General features: G+C 39.7%; 1 protein-coding gene across 2 annotated transcripts; it reads right to left on the reverse strand.

Annotated features, from left to right (window-relative positions):
* Positions 1 to 3517: 3517 nt before the first annotated feature.
* On the reverse strand, positions 3518 to 15071 carry atcaya (ATCAY kinesin light chain interacting caytaxin a). 2 transcript variants are annotated; one of them, XM_051376244.1, is made up of 14 exons: positions 14975 to 15071; positions 13947 to 14347; positions 12223 to 12322; positions 9755 to 9813; positions 9404 to 9652; positions 8574 to 8747; positions 8295 to 8397; positions 7949 to 8080; positions 7506 to 7592; positions 7042 to 7140; positions 6797 to 6832; positions 6500 to 6565; positions 6298 to 6356; positions 3518 to 4596 (listed from the first exon to the last, which is right to left on the reverse strand). In XM_051376244.1, the coding sequence occupies exons 3-13, from the start codon at positions 12297 to 12299 to the stop codon at positions 6323 to 6325; spliced, it is 1116 nt and encodes a 371-aa protein (XP_051232204.1). In that variant the 5' UTR covers positions 12300 to 12322; positions 13947 to 14347; positions 14975 to 15071; the 3' UTR covers positions 3518 to 4596; positions 6298 to 6322. The 2 variants fall into 2 exon arrangements, with proteins under 2 accessions (XP_051232204.1, XP_051232205.1); XM_051376245.1 differs by lacking the exons at positions 12223 to 12322; positions 13947 to 14347; positions 14975 to 15071 and adding an exon at positions 10789 to 12134.
* Between the last annotated feature and the right edge of the window lie 56 nt (positions 15072 to 15127).

The raw sequence follows: 15127 nt of genomic DNA on the forward strand, positions 1-15127 counted from the left end.
GAATTATTGTTATCAGATGTAATAAAATTTGCTCAACTGACTTTTCACACCTTCTTTAATTTACACAGCACTTGTTCTTTTTCCAAATCACACTCATATACACCTTGGAGACACAGATAGAAACCCACCAGACGTTATGTCACATCCCAGATAAACTTTCATGTGTCAGGTAAAGTGTGTCAGGAGTGTGTGTGTGAGGGCAGGTGAGCTCCACTGAGCTCTAAATTTAAAGGGATAGATGTCATGAGTTCAGATGTGAGCCAAAGGAACGCACAGCATGCCGGATGGTTTATTTTCTGTCAGGAATGTTCACATTGAAGTAAATCTTTGGAGAAAACTGAATTATGTATTAATTTTGGATGATACAACGCAGCGTCATGAGAGAAATCACCTTCTGTGTAGTGTCTCTCTCTCTCTGACAGTGTGATCTATTTGTGTGTACGTGTCCAAGTGCAATGTGAATCCTGTCACAGCCATCGGGGGTCAGGGGTCAACAGTCGGGGCCACACACGGTCATACTAGTGTGTAAGGGAGAAGGGTGCGATGGGTGAGTCATGTGATATGTGGGGACATCACAGGACTCGATCGCCCTGTCCAAACATGGCATACATCCCAAAGTTGTGACGTCACACTGAAAAGGCAGCAGGTGTCTTTTTGGGATTGTCCTCCAGCTCCTGCATGTCCTCAGCCGGCTGCAAGTTCGGCATTTTCTGCCCGACATCAGAACTTGAGAAGCCATTCGGGCAAAATTAGCTCAGCAGGAGAAACCAGACGACACAAAAAGAGTGAATATGTTATAGTAGAGAGATTATCTGCCACTATAGTGCAGGAGAGCTGTGTGAGCCACATTGTGTGATTACAGACGCTGTAATATTGGTGCATTATCCCTATAACACATACATTTATTGCATATAAACTGGTTCAGCTGAGTTGCCTTCAATTGATTGTGACAGCTGAAGAGTGACAGGAAAGGGGGAGAGAGGGGAGAGAGGGAGGGGGAGGGGTGACACACAGCAAAGGGCCATAGGTTGGAGTCAAACTCATGATCGCTGCAGCAAGGACTCAGCTGTGGTACATGGGGCGCTACCAGGTGAGGTACACATAAAACACACAAGACTGGTGCTATATTGACAATTAACTAAAAAACAAGACAGTCTTTTTGTATTTTGAATGTGACTGTCGGAAGGATAGTATGAGTATGTTGTATGTAATAAGATAAGATTTAGACTTTATTGATCCCACACTGGGGAAATTCACTTGTTACAGCAGCTACAGATGTGTAACACAGCAGATGAGAAAAAAAGAAATACACATTAAATAACAAAATAAAATGGAAAAAATACAAGATATCAAGATATGTTTTGTTATCTGGAGCTATATAGATAAAATTTAATAAATAAAGGTGCACTTATACAAATGCAAACACATCATATTGTTATGTTTTTTTTATCAGTTTGGAAAAGACTAAACAGAAAGCCTTAGCCTTGGGCAGTTACTTTATTAAAAGGGTAAAATTAAAATGCATTAATAAAAAAGTAGCAGCTACTTAAATCCTTTTGAGTTCATACAGCAGCTGTATATCTGAAGCCTCGAAATGATCTCTGAATGAACACACACAAAGTATGAAAACAAAGCAGATTTTGGGAGGAACAGTTTATTCAGTTTATTTATTTTATTTACAAGGAACCGATCATATCAATTTAAAGAACGTCAGAACAGCCAATGATAGCGCGTCTTTAAATCTGAGCAAACATTTTACAGCAGACAAATGGAAGGCAAATCATTTGTAATATTGTGCTTTTACAGTTGGAAAGGTCAGATCAACCATTTGTATGCAAACCTTGCTTACGATATTGGATGTGATCAGATCGCAAAACTATAAACTATAATAACTAAAAGTCACATTCCTTCACATTTTCTGGATTTCTTTCAATCATTTGGTTGAAAAATAGGCACTCAGTGCAGCCAACAAACCTCAAAGGAACCTTTTCAACGATAGTTTCATCACAGATGGCAAATATGTGATGAAACTGCTCAGGTTTTGGTTTATTGGTGTGAAAACAGCCTAACAGGACTGAAAAGAATCGAAAAGTTGAACCTTTTTGTTAACATTCCTGTATAAGAAAGGCAAAAGAACAAGAAGAATTGAGATGGCACTTCAGAAAGCAACATTTCATGAGCACTATTTCCTGTACCAAAGACGTATAAACGTGTCCATGCCTTACTAACAGCTACACAACTGCATGACCACTCATCAGTCAACAACAAAAAAACACGTTTTAGGAGAACACAGCACCTCCTCAACAGAAATCATAACTCACATATATGCTGAAACCATTCAAAAGGCTATGTGACAAATAAATCCAATAGTGCAAAACAAGGCAGGCAGGCAATACAAGTATGCAGTTCCTTACAAAAATAAAAAATCTTCACTCCTCTGCCCTCCTGCTACAATAAGTTGAACAGATGGAAGACATTAGAGGAAATCAATGTAACCCCGGAAAATGTACAATCCATAATGCATTAGGATGAGAATGTGCTGACATTGTCCCAAATGTTCACCAGAAACAACCACAGAGAAACACAAGGAGATGTCAAACAAAACCTTTGAAATCATAAACTAAATCTCCTCATAAGATACATTAACTGTATCATTCTGAAATTAGATCACAGTTCCTTTCAGAGGCCACTTTAGACCTAATCAATCTAATCACAATCTGAACAACAAATGTTCCCGTATGAAACAGATCTACAAGAATAATAGAAAGGTGCAATTTATAAACATGTGTAACACCAGGGGTGTGTCTAGAGATCGGGGGGCCTGAAATCTGATTGGCCAACCCATTATCGTTACCTCTTCCACTCTGCACTGTGTTTTAGAGGCTGTAGCGGGTTCAGTTGTTTAGATACTGGTATAATATGAAATCTAACGCATCCATTGGTACAAACCGTGTTATAATAACTTGTCGGTAAGGAGGCTCAATAACGCTCTAAATTTAGGCTATAATGGAAAAACTAGCATAGCAACTTTCAAAGGGATCCCATTGACCTCTGACCTCAAGATATCTGAAAGAAAATGGGTTCTATGGGTAGAGGGTTTGGACAAAAAACAGGCAACATTTTGCACACTCTATATCATTTTCACCTATACTTTAAGGTTTTTGAACTCTAAGAGGATGTATGGGTTGCCAAGATATATTGAGGAGTTAATCAAGTGTGTAAGCTTTAAAAAAATTATACTCCAATCCAGTCCAATTTGTTGTACAACTGCTGGGTTGTGATACCATAATGCTAGTAATTAAAGTCAATTATTAATTACTGCAACCATGGACCACCCCAGGCAAAAAAGGTTCCTGTGTACAATGCTTGTGTATTTTAACCTGATTGTGGCCACTCTGACACAGATTCCACACAACATTATTGTAGATGTTTTGTATATGGTGAGTTGGTATTATATGCATCTTATACGTAACATACAGTATGTAATGTGCAGAATATACAGTCTGAATATGATGTAGTAAATATAAAGCACATTTCTTTAATGCTTGTATTGAATCTGTTTATGTGGCCATAACCATGTTACACAAAATAAACAACCACTGCTTTACAAACATTTTAGGACATATATATGAACAGATTTTCCTATGTGGGGATTTCAAGGTCACAAAATGCAAATATTGATCATATTCCTGCATTTTCTACGCACAAGACGACTGAGGCACATCATAACACAAGATACAGTACAAATGTTAGTACATTAGGACATTTTAAAAATGTCCGTACAGCAAAAGAGGGAGCTTGAAAAGGCCTTATGATACAGCTGTTGTGAGGCAAAAAATAAATAAATATGAAGGCATCTGACGCATTTGAAAACCATTGTTATTTACATCTAACACATATCATATTCACACGAACCAGCATGAATATAAATGTGTGTAACCAGTTTGGTCTGAAGCTGAAGCATCTGCTACATCAGTAATGTTGCTGTCAGACGTCTCTGGTGTGATCAAGTGTTAACTCTTTCATAACATATGTACACGTCACTATCAGGGAAAAGCTTATATCTCCAATTGTGTTGGATTTCCAGGAACTCTGAATTTTGGATGCTTTCTTTTTTTCCCAGTTAATTTAGTATTTTTTCATTAATTATTAAAAAAAACATTTTCCCAATTATCTCAACCGACAATTTAAGTTACAATTGTTTCACCCAACATTGCCAAAATCAATTGTCTTAATTTTGTGTTAAGTTATAAGGTTTCACAATGATGTAATATTACAATATGAGTTATACGACCTGTCTGACCACACAGCTGGTCAATGAATCGATGAGCCCAACAACAGTTTCCACTGTTAAACACTTCTTGTGACAGAGCAGTGGCTTCCTTCGTACCATTTGCAATATGAAACCCTCTGGCAGAGATGAAGACAGGGTTCCACACAGAAGGAAAATGAGATGCAGCGTTCACCATCTTGATCGGAAAAGGATGGCAGCAAATCATCAGTTGGATGTTGGTAAAACAAGGAAGCACATGTAGGTTTGTTGGACCACTGCTTTGTATTGGTATAAAGGTTCATGCTCCATATGTCTGTCAAACACTGCGTAAAGACAGGGAAATAATATTTGTGGATGATGAAAGTTTAACGGGACAATAAAAACATTTTGCTGCTCAAATTAAAATTGAAACAAGGAAATGTGTAAATTTGCCTCTGTAAATGAAAAAAGGTACTCAGTCAGTTGTTTCAATCAAACTCTATGAAATAGCTGTTTAATGTACTTTATAAGATTAATTTAACTACAGCAGAGGCAATCTGCTGATCCTGACATGTAAAAATAAACTGTTGTTAATTCACCAAAAGTCACTGCTCCTGTTTAACTCTGAAGTTATAAGAGGACATTCTTACCCCTGTGCTGGCATCCTGTTCACGGTAACTTCTATTTATTTCGTTGGCGTTTCAGGCTTATGACCTTCAGTGACACATTCCCACTACTGCACACCACTGTATATATCCTACAGTCAGCTGGTTTAAACCAGCTCATAAAGTATGTACCTCGTTAACACTCTGGCTCTAAAGGGTGCTGCTGGTATGACTGTCACTAATGGATGCTGTTTAATTTAAATATGATATGATAAAATACTGGACAAGCTAAAGAGCAGCTTCAGCAACAGATTCATTCAACCCCGCTGCTCTAAGGAATGATACAGAAAATCGTTCTTCCCCACTGCAATAAGACTTTATAACTCATCTGCCTCTATCAGATCCACAATCACAGAACTGGACTAAATCTACCCGTAACCTTTTGCACCCTAACACTCCACTCCACAATATTGGAACTATTAATATTGTTCTTTGCACCTTATTTGCCTATTTATCTTATTTGTCTTCTTTATCTTTTCTACCTAGTATTGTATTCTATTGTATTTTTATTCTATTTAAATGTACCTGGCTGCTAAGACGACCAAATTTCCCTTTGGGGATTGATAAAGTCTATCTATCTATCTATCTATCTATCTATCTATCTATCTATCTATCTATCTACTATCTATCTTACCATACTTATCTATCTATCTATCTATCTATCTATCTCTTCATTTCGTATTGGACCAGATAGACAAACTTTACAGGACAGTGTCATTTTATATACACGTTTGTAAGGAAATGTGTTCTCCCTCAAGGGCATACACTGCGTCTGCACTGAATGGACAGGACCTTGTATAACAAGCACTGAAGAGAGGAAAAGGACAGTTGAGAGAAGCTATTCTGAAAAGTCCATCTAACAGTGTAAAGGTCTGCAAAACATACCAAACTACAGGCAAATATCCCCCCTGTTTATAATGTACAATAGATACAGTTATTGTGCAAAGATTACATGATTGTACTGCATATTAATCTACCATATTCAGCTTCTCAGCTTTATTTAAACTCAACTTTAGCTTTCATTGTTGCACAGATGTATTGACAAAATCTGTTTCCTATACCTTTGCCCCATAGACACCCATGGCCTTTTGCTCAGATAAAATTTGAAGCACACTTGTTCTGTTTTAAGAATATTCACACAATTACTCTATTTCAAAATGGATAAATATGCTATTGCTTCAAAAACGCATGTAATAAATGAAATCTAATATAATTTTTTTGTTTTCTTGACAGCAACAGTGATCACAATTACTAAAATATATGACACTGAGCTTAATCTGACCTTTGTACTAATATAAATAAAATGTATAATTATTGGTCACAATTAGGACATTTGTGTGTAGATGTAAAGGGCTATGTGAAGTAAGAGTTTTATATTACCTTCACCTGCAAAGCTCTGTCCTTCTCATAATCCTTGATCTACAATCATTGACTTCGGCCTGAAAATGAGGGAAAAGGACACAGAACTTTTTTTTTTAAGTTGGAAAGAAGACAGGGAACCAGAAATGTGATGAATGTCCCAACTAGTAAAATGTCCGATGTGAAAATATGACAGGTTTTAAAATCTAGGGTGGACCAGTACCTCTCAGACTTTTTAATTGGCTCCTGTGGGACTGACTGCTGCTGCTGTCTGTGCTCCTGCTCCATCCTACACACACACACACACACACACACACACACACACACACACACACACACACACACACACACACACACACACACAGTTACCCATTTGTTGGTCAATCTAAAAGTAGTTTTTGGTATCCAATCAATTCAGATTAAGTGCTTAAACCACAGTTCATTTTTAATGCAATCCTTTATGAGCAATATATATGTACCATTTATGAAAATGAAACAATAAATGATAAAAGTATTTTACCTTTCTCTCCGTGCTTTAATCCTCTCCTCGTCAAATCTGAAAAATTAGTAATACAGTTACATCCTCATTCCGCAAAGTAATAAACTAGAACTAATATTATTTTACTTCTCTTAAAACACAATAAATGTCACATCAGACTTATTCTCCCAAAGGTTTAAACGAATAATAGGACAGAAGGTGCAACTGCTGCCTGCAGGATCACTGCTACAGCTCATTTTCTCCATCTAGTGGTCAGAGACACTTACTGCACCACACCCTCAGGGACATGGACGTGCTCCATGGGGACGATCTCTGCCAGTTCATCCAGGCTGTGGACATACTGGATCTTATTCATGAACTTCACACTGCAGAGGACAACAACAACAAAATGAATCATTAATGCCATAGTGATTCAGTCAATATGAAATATGCAGCATTCACTACAAATTCAGTAGAAATGGTATGCTGAGTTCTTAGTGTAAAAGGCACAGATGCTTTTTGGATTAAATAAATAGTTAAGAACGAATCAGCCAAAACATGCAATAACACTGAGTGAAAACTGCCCCAAGATTCACGTACAAGGCATTTCATACAGCAAGAATGAATTAAACGCAAAGTCTGGTCCTCATTAGTTCACTGCGATTAATACTTGAAAAAACATTTTAACTTGAGGACCAGGTCTCGCACTTTAAAACATAATTGTTTAGTTGTTGCTTTGTGTGGCTATTACCTGATAAAGGGCCTGGATATAGCCAGGACAGTGCGTATGAACCATGTGGGATGAGCGATGACCAAAGACTTCAGGTTCTTCCTCAGTCTACAATCACAGCACAAATATCTAGTCAGTTCACAGTTAGGTTAGTGTTTACAAGTTTAAAGGCTAAAATGATCATATAAACATTTATACATTAAAAAATTAAACAGAGAATTACAAAGAGGTTGTCTCTAAATTGCTGTAAATGTAGCCTGTGAGTCATCTTCAGTCTCCTACTGACTGACAACAAGTGACAACTTCCATTACTCTCCATTTTGTTCCCGTCAGTATCGATGCCATGCATGTCTCTATGTTGATGGTAAACAATACTCAGCAGCTAGCATTAGAGGGCCTAATTTATATTTCAGCAGTACAGTTTTATACACAGCACATCAATCAATAGTTTCTCCTTTTCCCACCTCCGGTCAATCATCTGGTAACATTTCTTTAGCCAGCTGATCCCAGGCATCTTACTCCGAGGAGTGGCTCCGTTCATGTAGATGATCAGGTAATCTTCAGCGACAAGCATCTCCAGACTGCTCACCACGTACCTGCAGGAAACGGTACAGCGTCATGGACGGATTGTGAGACAACAGCAGCACAGACACATAAACAAGAACCGGGAAAGAACAAAACATCATCAAGAACATGCATAATTTTGACCGGACTTCCCTACAAGACATGTTAACAGTTACTTCTGACACATTTTCAGCAATCCATTCATACACAGCATCAAAGCCTGCACTTCAAAAATAAAAGACTTACAAGAAGAGGTTTTCCATTATGTAGTGGTAGTCTGGACAGCTGCTGTCCGGCAGGTAACAGGCAGAGAAAACAATGATGGCATTAAGGCCCTCACCATAATAACCTGAAGGGAGAGAGTTTCAGTTAATAGTGAACAATGCGTCAGCACAATACTTAAAAATAAACACTGGTCTCATCATATTACGTGAGCTGCATATTTTATTCGGTTAGTTTTGTACTGGGGACCATCTTCCAAGGCTAGTCATGAGTTATCAGATTGTTTTCTGTCCTTTCACTGACCTCCATGTGTGATGACCCGGAGGTAAGGTCTGATGACCTGCATGTCAATACGATGTTCCTGTTCCCCGATGATCACCGTCCTCCAGAGGCGTCCGTTATTGGCGTTCCCCTCCTGATCCGCATCTCTTGAGCCGTCAGCGGGACCTGCTTTGGCTGAGGCCACCGGTGTGTCATCTGGACAGACACAGAGACAGATTTTGGTCTAAACTCTGCACTGAAACATGTACCACGCTGCACAGCATCGGTTCCAATAAGAGTCAAATATATTGTCTGTCTGTAGGTTACTGTTGAGTGGGGTTTCAATAACTGGGTTAATTTTTAGTGTTACCAAAACTACAGATACAGATACCTTTTGTATCACTGTCTAAGGATTAAGATGAAATATTAGGACATTAGGAATCAGGTTTGTAATGAAATGTTAATAAAGTTTAGTTTCAAGATATCTTAACTCTTCAGTTGTAGATACATTTGTGAGGACAATTTGCAGACTGTAGGGTTAGAATATATAAATATAATAATAAAAACTCAAACAGTGCTTTTCAAGGTACAAAATATGTAAAGGTAAAAGTACAGTAAAGGAAATATACAAATGAAATTAAAAAGAGAACTGGAAAATTAAACCTGGAGGTAACGTTAATAAAATGCTTCCAATAAAATATGTTACTATTTCTGTAGGGTTCAGTATATAGACTCAGATATTACATCAAGATTCATATGTATTAAACTGAAAACATCATCTTAAAGGCAGTTCTGAAAGTTGAAGATCAGTGTTATAGCTTCACATACAGATAATGAAACAGGTTAAAGCGTGTGCATTTTTAACCACCTACCTTCCCACTCAAGCTCGTTGCCATTGGTGATGAACTCCAGCGAGTCCGTCTCATCAGGTGTATCAATGTCATCAACATTGATGTCCAGGTCGTCCGGTGTATCCAGGAAGTCATCTGAGAGCAAAGAACCCTCACTTTGGTCCAGTGAAAGGTTCATCTCCGGGGCAACCAGTGTACGCCGTTTACGGTGGGATGAGGATACGCCGCCTCCTCCTCCAGGTGGGCTCACATTCAGGGAGTTAGGGGGAGCTGCAGCAATATCAGAAGACCAGGAAAAGTAATTGATATCGTAAAGTGGGGATATTGTGATGTTTCCATTATTGACCCTCCAACCCTCAGTGTAGTACTTACAGGCTCTGTCGTCTGTGAGACCACAAGAGGAATCCATGTCTCCGTACTCTGGTAGTGGTCTGGAGGGAAACACACACAGGTAAGTAACCAGTACTGTGCTTATTGAGTATAATACACAATATAAAGAGAGTCATGTATAAAGATCCGTTACTGGGTCCTGAAAGCAACCTTAGCTTTAGGATAATAAGATTTATTTCAACAGGCACTAGTTAATAACTATGGCCTCACAATAAAATGTAACACTGTGATTAGGATGGCGTTCAACGGACCAGTCATGTCGTGGGTGTTGTCACTGATCTGGCTAAGCACTAAAAAGAGTAGCAAGCAGCAGAAGAGGATAGAGATGCTAATTAACTTCTCTCTGGGGAGAGATGAAGATTACAGGGCTGCCAGGCGAGGAGAAATAAAGGAGAAAAGGGGAGGAATAAGAGACAGAATGAGGGAGGAAGGGTGTCTTTGCATACAGGCAAAGTGGTGCAGCTCTCTTTCCCTTTACGATGCCTGTTATTTACTGCTGACACACTGCACAGAAGGAGGAGCAGACATTGGGTCACAATCTTGCCTGTTTGTGTGTGTGTGTTTGTGTTGCATATCACCAAACAACACCAAGTGCAACCGAGGAACTGGAGACAAGGTTGCAACAACTAAAAAAAACACAGAGAGCTACAGCGCAGTGTTGTTCAGCAGAGAGGGACTTAGCTGCAGTCCTGTGAAAGCCAACTGCTTCATCCTCCCATCTAGAGGAGGACAGTGTGTGACAGTGTGTGTTCCTCTTCAGCCAACAATACTGGCTTTAGCCCAGAGAAACAGGCACTGATGAACGGTCCGACACTATTCCCCCCGGGGACCCCTGCAGTGATTACTAGCCCAACATTTCCTTTGTCAGGCATGAAGCCCTTTTTCTATAAACAAAACAGATTTATGGATTTATTTTCTCTTTTAACAAAAGCAACATAATCTCTTTTGTTCCTGTTTATGGCCGCTTTGTCCTTCAGATACAAACATCAATATCAGGATGAACCGATGATGCTTACCTTCTGGAATTAGCTGCTTTTGTCAGAACCGATTCAAATGAGCTTTTTTAACCTCTCACACCTTTATATCTGCTTACTCATTCCCTGTCTCCTCAGCTGATGGCAGGCAGTCCAGAGCAGAGCATCCCTCAGAGGTCTACTTTAATAATCCTTTTGATGCTGGCTGGTCCTCCGTGTCTGTCTGTCTTTAACTAAAACCTGCCACCATTTTCCTGGCGATGCTGTGTTGTTGATCAGCGACTCTGTTGCGTCACATGACGTAGCCTGAGACCATTTACAGAGCTGCACCTGCTCCCTGGCTTCCTGCCTCCCAATCTGACGGAGGAGGAGGGAAGGGGGAGGAGGAGGAGGGAGCCCAGCGCTGACTGTCATCACACTTCTCCCCTGCTCTTTTTCTGCTCTGCACCTCAACCTCTGAACATCAAATATACACACTTTCTTAAACCCTTCTGTAGCCATCTTTATGGCGCATTAAGAATATATTTTCCTTCATTTATCTTTCACTGTTTCTCTTTTTGCTCCTTCTCAGAGCCTCTTACTTTGAACATTATAATCAAACAATTTCACACTGTGCTCAAACCTGGCTGTACACATCATTTCACACCAACACAATAATTATTAAAACATTCAATTACAATAGAATTCATTCCATTAAATAAAAAAAGTCTCAATATTACAAACAACAGACATAATTAGCACTGCTTCTAAATCCACCCAGACTAAACTGTACTGGAAGTAATATGGTGCAGCTGGCCCATAAACAAAACCCTGTTTGGCAATCAACTGATAATTAACTGCACACTTAATCCTAAATAATGAGCTATTCATCTGCAAATTAAAATGTGCTGCATATTCATCGAAACACACATACACAAGAATGTGCCATATAGCTCTAACATACAAGGCTGTACTTGCCATCAATAAGACAGTTTTATTGGTAATGACTGGAGGTGTAAGATAATAATGAAAAATATAAACTGCAATATTTTACAGTATTTAGATTTGTTTGTGTGTGTGATGAACACAAATGCAGATCTCATTGTTCTGTTTAAAGGTCCAGTGTGTAACATTTAGGAGGCTCTATTGACAGAAAGGGAATATAATATTCATACGCATGTTTTTATTAATCACAACGGACAAACCAAAACCTCTAGATGGGATAGTTTCTCCCTCATGCTTGGAAAGGGAGGGTGAAGCAAGTGAGTTGCAATCTGTAATTACACCTCTAGATGCCACTAAATCCTACACACTGGACCTTTAACTTTTTTTCTAACTAAAGCAAAAAACTAACTAACTAGATTAACTAAGAAACTAGATTTTTAGAAAATTTGCAATATATTGCCTTGTATCTCAATACGTTGCAGATATTGAATTGTATATTTATTGCCAATAAACTGCCGTAATGATGACCAGTAAGAAATAAAAGATGTTCACCTGGGAAAGTCTTCATCCTGCCACTCGTCTTTCACTTCCATGTTCTCCATTCGTAGAGTCGCCTCTGTGGTGCCCATCCCTCGGAGAGGAGAGCAGGGGCCTGGAGGTGTGAACATAAACATCTATCAATGAACATTACAATAACAGAGGTAAACATAAAACGAGTGCACTAACTAGACTGTCAGGTTCATGGCTGCACTGCAGGAACACGTGTTTGACTATGGAGCATTGTTGGAGGATTTTATCTAAAAATATTCATTACAATTTGGGGGCTGTTGGTCACATGGTTTTTATCCCCCTGCCCTGGGGAGCACATGTGAGAAGCATGTGACTGACTCTGACTCCTTTTCTGAGCTCAGCTCTCCTCAAAGTCGAATATCACATATGAATTTCTTCCTGAGTGGAATTCAAGAGGCCAATGAGGAGGACGATGTGCAGACCTAATCCTCCCTCACTGCTTCCTAATCCTTCCACACTGATGTGACTGCTGCCTGTTTGATCTCTACTCACACTGAAGCTTCATATCACCAATAGCAAAACTTCACTTTTGATCTAATATTCAATCGTTTGTGCTCAAGAGTTTGAAGAGAATTCACACACAGAAGGTCTAACACATGAACTAAAAACTGCCTAATCAATGGTGGGATTAGGATGCACTCTATTCCACTAAAGTACAGGATTCGTTATCACAAGACATTGCTGACACGTTAATTACAGATGCACAGTTTTGGATGGTGGACTGCAGGAGAGGAGCACTGTGGGTATTTAATTGGACCTGTTCTCTTTGTAGTTCTCCACTCGAGTATAAAATCCTCGATATCTGAGCAGATTCTGCTGACAGAGGATTCCCACGTCTGTGCTGGAGGTTATTCTTAGAAACAGATTCTGAGGAAAGGCGTGTATTGTAGGTGCTCTTCTGGGAGGCATTAATTCATGTTACATGTCTACAGTGCAACAAAAATATTGTTATAGGAAAATAAAAACAAACACAGTGTGATCCTGACTTTCTTGTCTGCATAATGTTGTTAATCACAATGAGACATAATGCAACATGAGTTCCTGTGTATATAATTAGTAGAAGGAGTGAAGCGGTTTTTGTGGTTTTGGCAGCAACACTTGAGGCTGAGTATAAACTGGAGGAGAGCCAAGCCTCACATAGAGGAAATAATTCATTTATTCAGGCCTTAAATTCCATGTGAGCAACAACAGATTGTACCATGAAGTCAAATCCACTGAGCAGCAGGTTAAATTCATCTATAATCCAATGTCACAATATGTTGTGTGTGGTGCACACTGTCAGATTAGCTAGAGCAGAAAACAGAATAAATTATTTATCATCATTTATTAAATAGAAGGAGGTTTCTTCTTTCTCACATCATGGAAATATTGACAACTGGAAAAACCATGTGTGTAATGTCAGAGAAAATATTCCAACAACCATTGAAGATTTCTATTCAAGATGTAATCCATTACATTATGTCATTATATTGTGCCGCACACGTCAACAACCAATTTCTACTAAATGAATCGCCACCAAATGTGCAGCATGTTACCATCACAGAGTAAAATGGCCCCACAGCCTTTCTAGGTCATCTCAAATGGAACAGCCAACAGCAGGAAAACCCAACCGGATGTGTCATGTGTTAGTGGACAATCTGATGTGCATTGCATTCAGTTTTAAGGTGTCAAAGATTCAAGGACGTTAAGTCAGTGGCTGTACTCACATGAGCGGTGTGAGATCCCCACAAAACGTCTCGCTGCTCCGTGTCTGTGTGTCCTCCCTCCTCCTCAGTCACAGATGCAAAGATTCAAGAGGGAGAAAGTCCTGATCCTCCTCACCAACAGGGGGGAAAAAAAGCAGTGGTCGGGCTGAAATTTCTCTCATTCACATGCACACACACTCACACACACACACACACACACACACACACACACACACACACACACACACACACAGACACAGTCATACAGTGTCCTCAATGTCAGCCGCTAGCCAGCAGCAGGTGTCTGAAGACAGGGGGCACCTCTGTGCTTGGACTCCCCCCTCTTCTCCTCCGCCTCTGGCCACCTTTGTTGGGGAAAGACTGGACGTGAAGAGCGAGCCAACAGCCTGCTTTCTCAGCTCCTGCATCCACACCACCAAGACACAAAATTCCTTTAATCAGAATGCATCTGCTCTGGCATCACGATCTCCCTCTTTTCTCTGCTGGTAGATCCTAATACCTTTGGAGTATCTTCTCCCACTCCCAAAAATATCAATTGAAATCCTCCCTTGAGCTGCCTCTGATTTCAAATCTCATGGAGGCAGCTAATTTATCCCTACAGCAACTTGGGGAAAAATGAGCACCAGTCCCCGTGTCTCTTTACTCCGATAATCCTGCTGTTGTTTTCAGTGGTCCTCTATGTGGCTGCTGTTCCCTGGCAACAGCATCTCTCTCTCTCTCTCCATCCTTCTCCCCTCCCTCTCTGTCTCCTCACCCCAGTCTGTTTCATAGATAATATACCCCTACTCTACCAACATGCATGAATTATTCAGTCCCTTACTTCACTTGCACCCAACCAATCATATCACCCCTGCTAGTATTCTTCTACTCTCACCATGGTGGCAGTGCTAATCCTACAATCCACAGTAGTGTTTATATATAAGTTCACGTTTTTAGGTGACATGTTGATCCTTCTTTAGATTTACAGCATCATTTCCTCCTCTATATTCTTCTGAGGTGATGCCTTTAAAACGCAAGATCATGTTTACCTTATTAGCACTTTGAAATATTATTCCCGGGGAGTTTAACATCCTCCTGACAGAGGAGCTGGATGTGATGCTCTGTTGTTGTGTACTGACTCATTGCCTGGTGGTTGGGTTTACATTAGATTGGACCTTTATCATCGCTGCAAGCGTGACTGA

This window comes from Dicentrarchus labrax, unplaced genomic scaffold (assembly GCF_905237075.1).
Source record: "Dicentrarchus labrax unplaced genomic scaffold, dlabrax2021, whole genome shotgun sequence".
In the NCBI taxonomy this organism is placed as follows: domain Eukaryota; kingdom Metazoa; phylum Chordata; class Actinopteri; family Moronidae; genus Dicentrarchus; species Dicentrarchus labrax.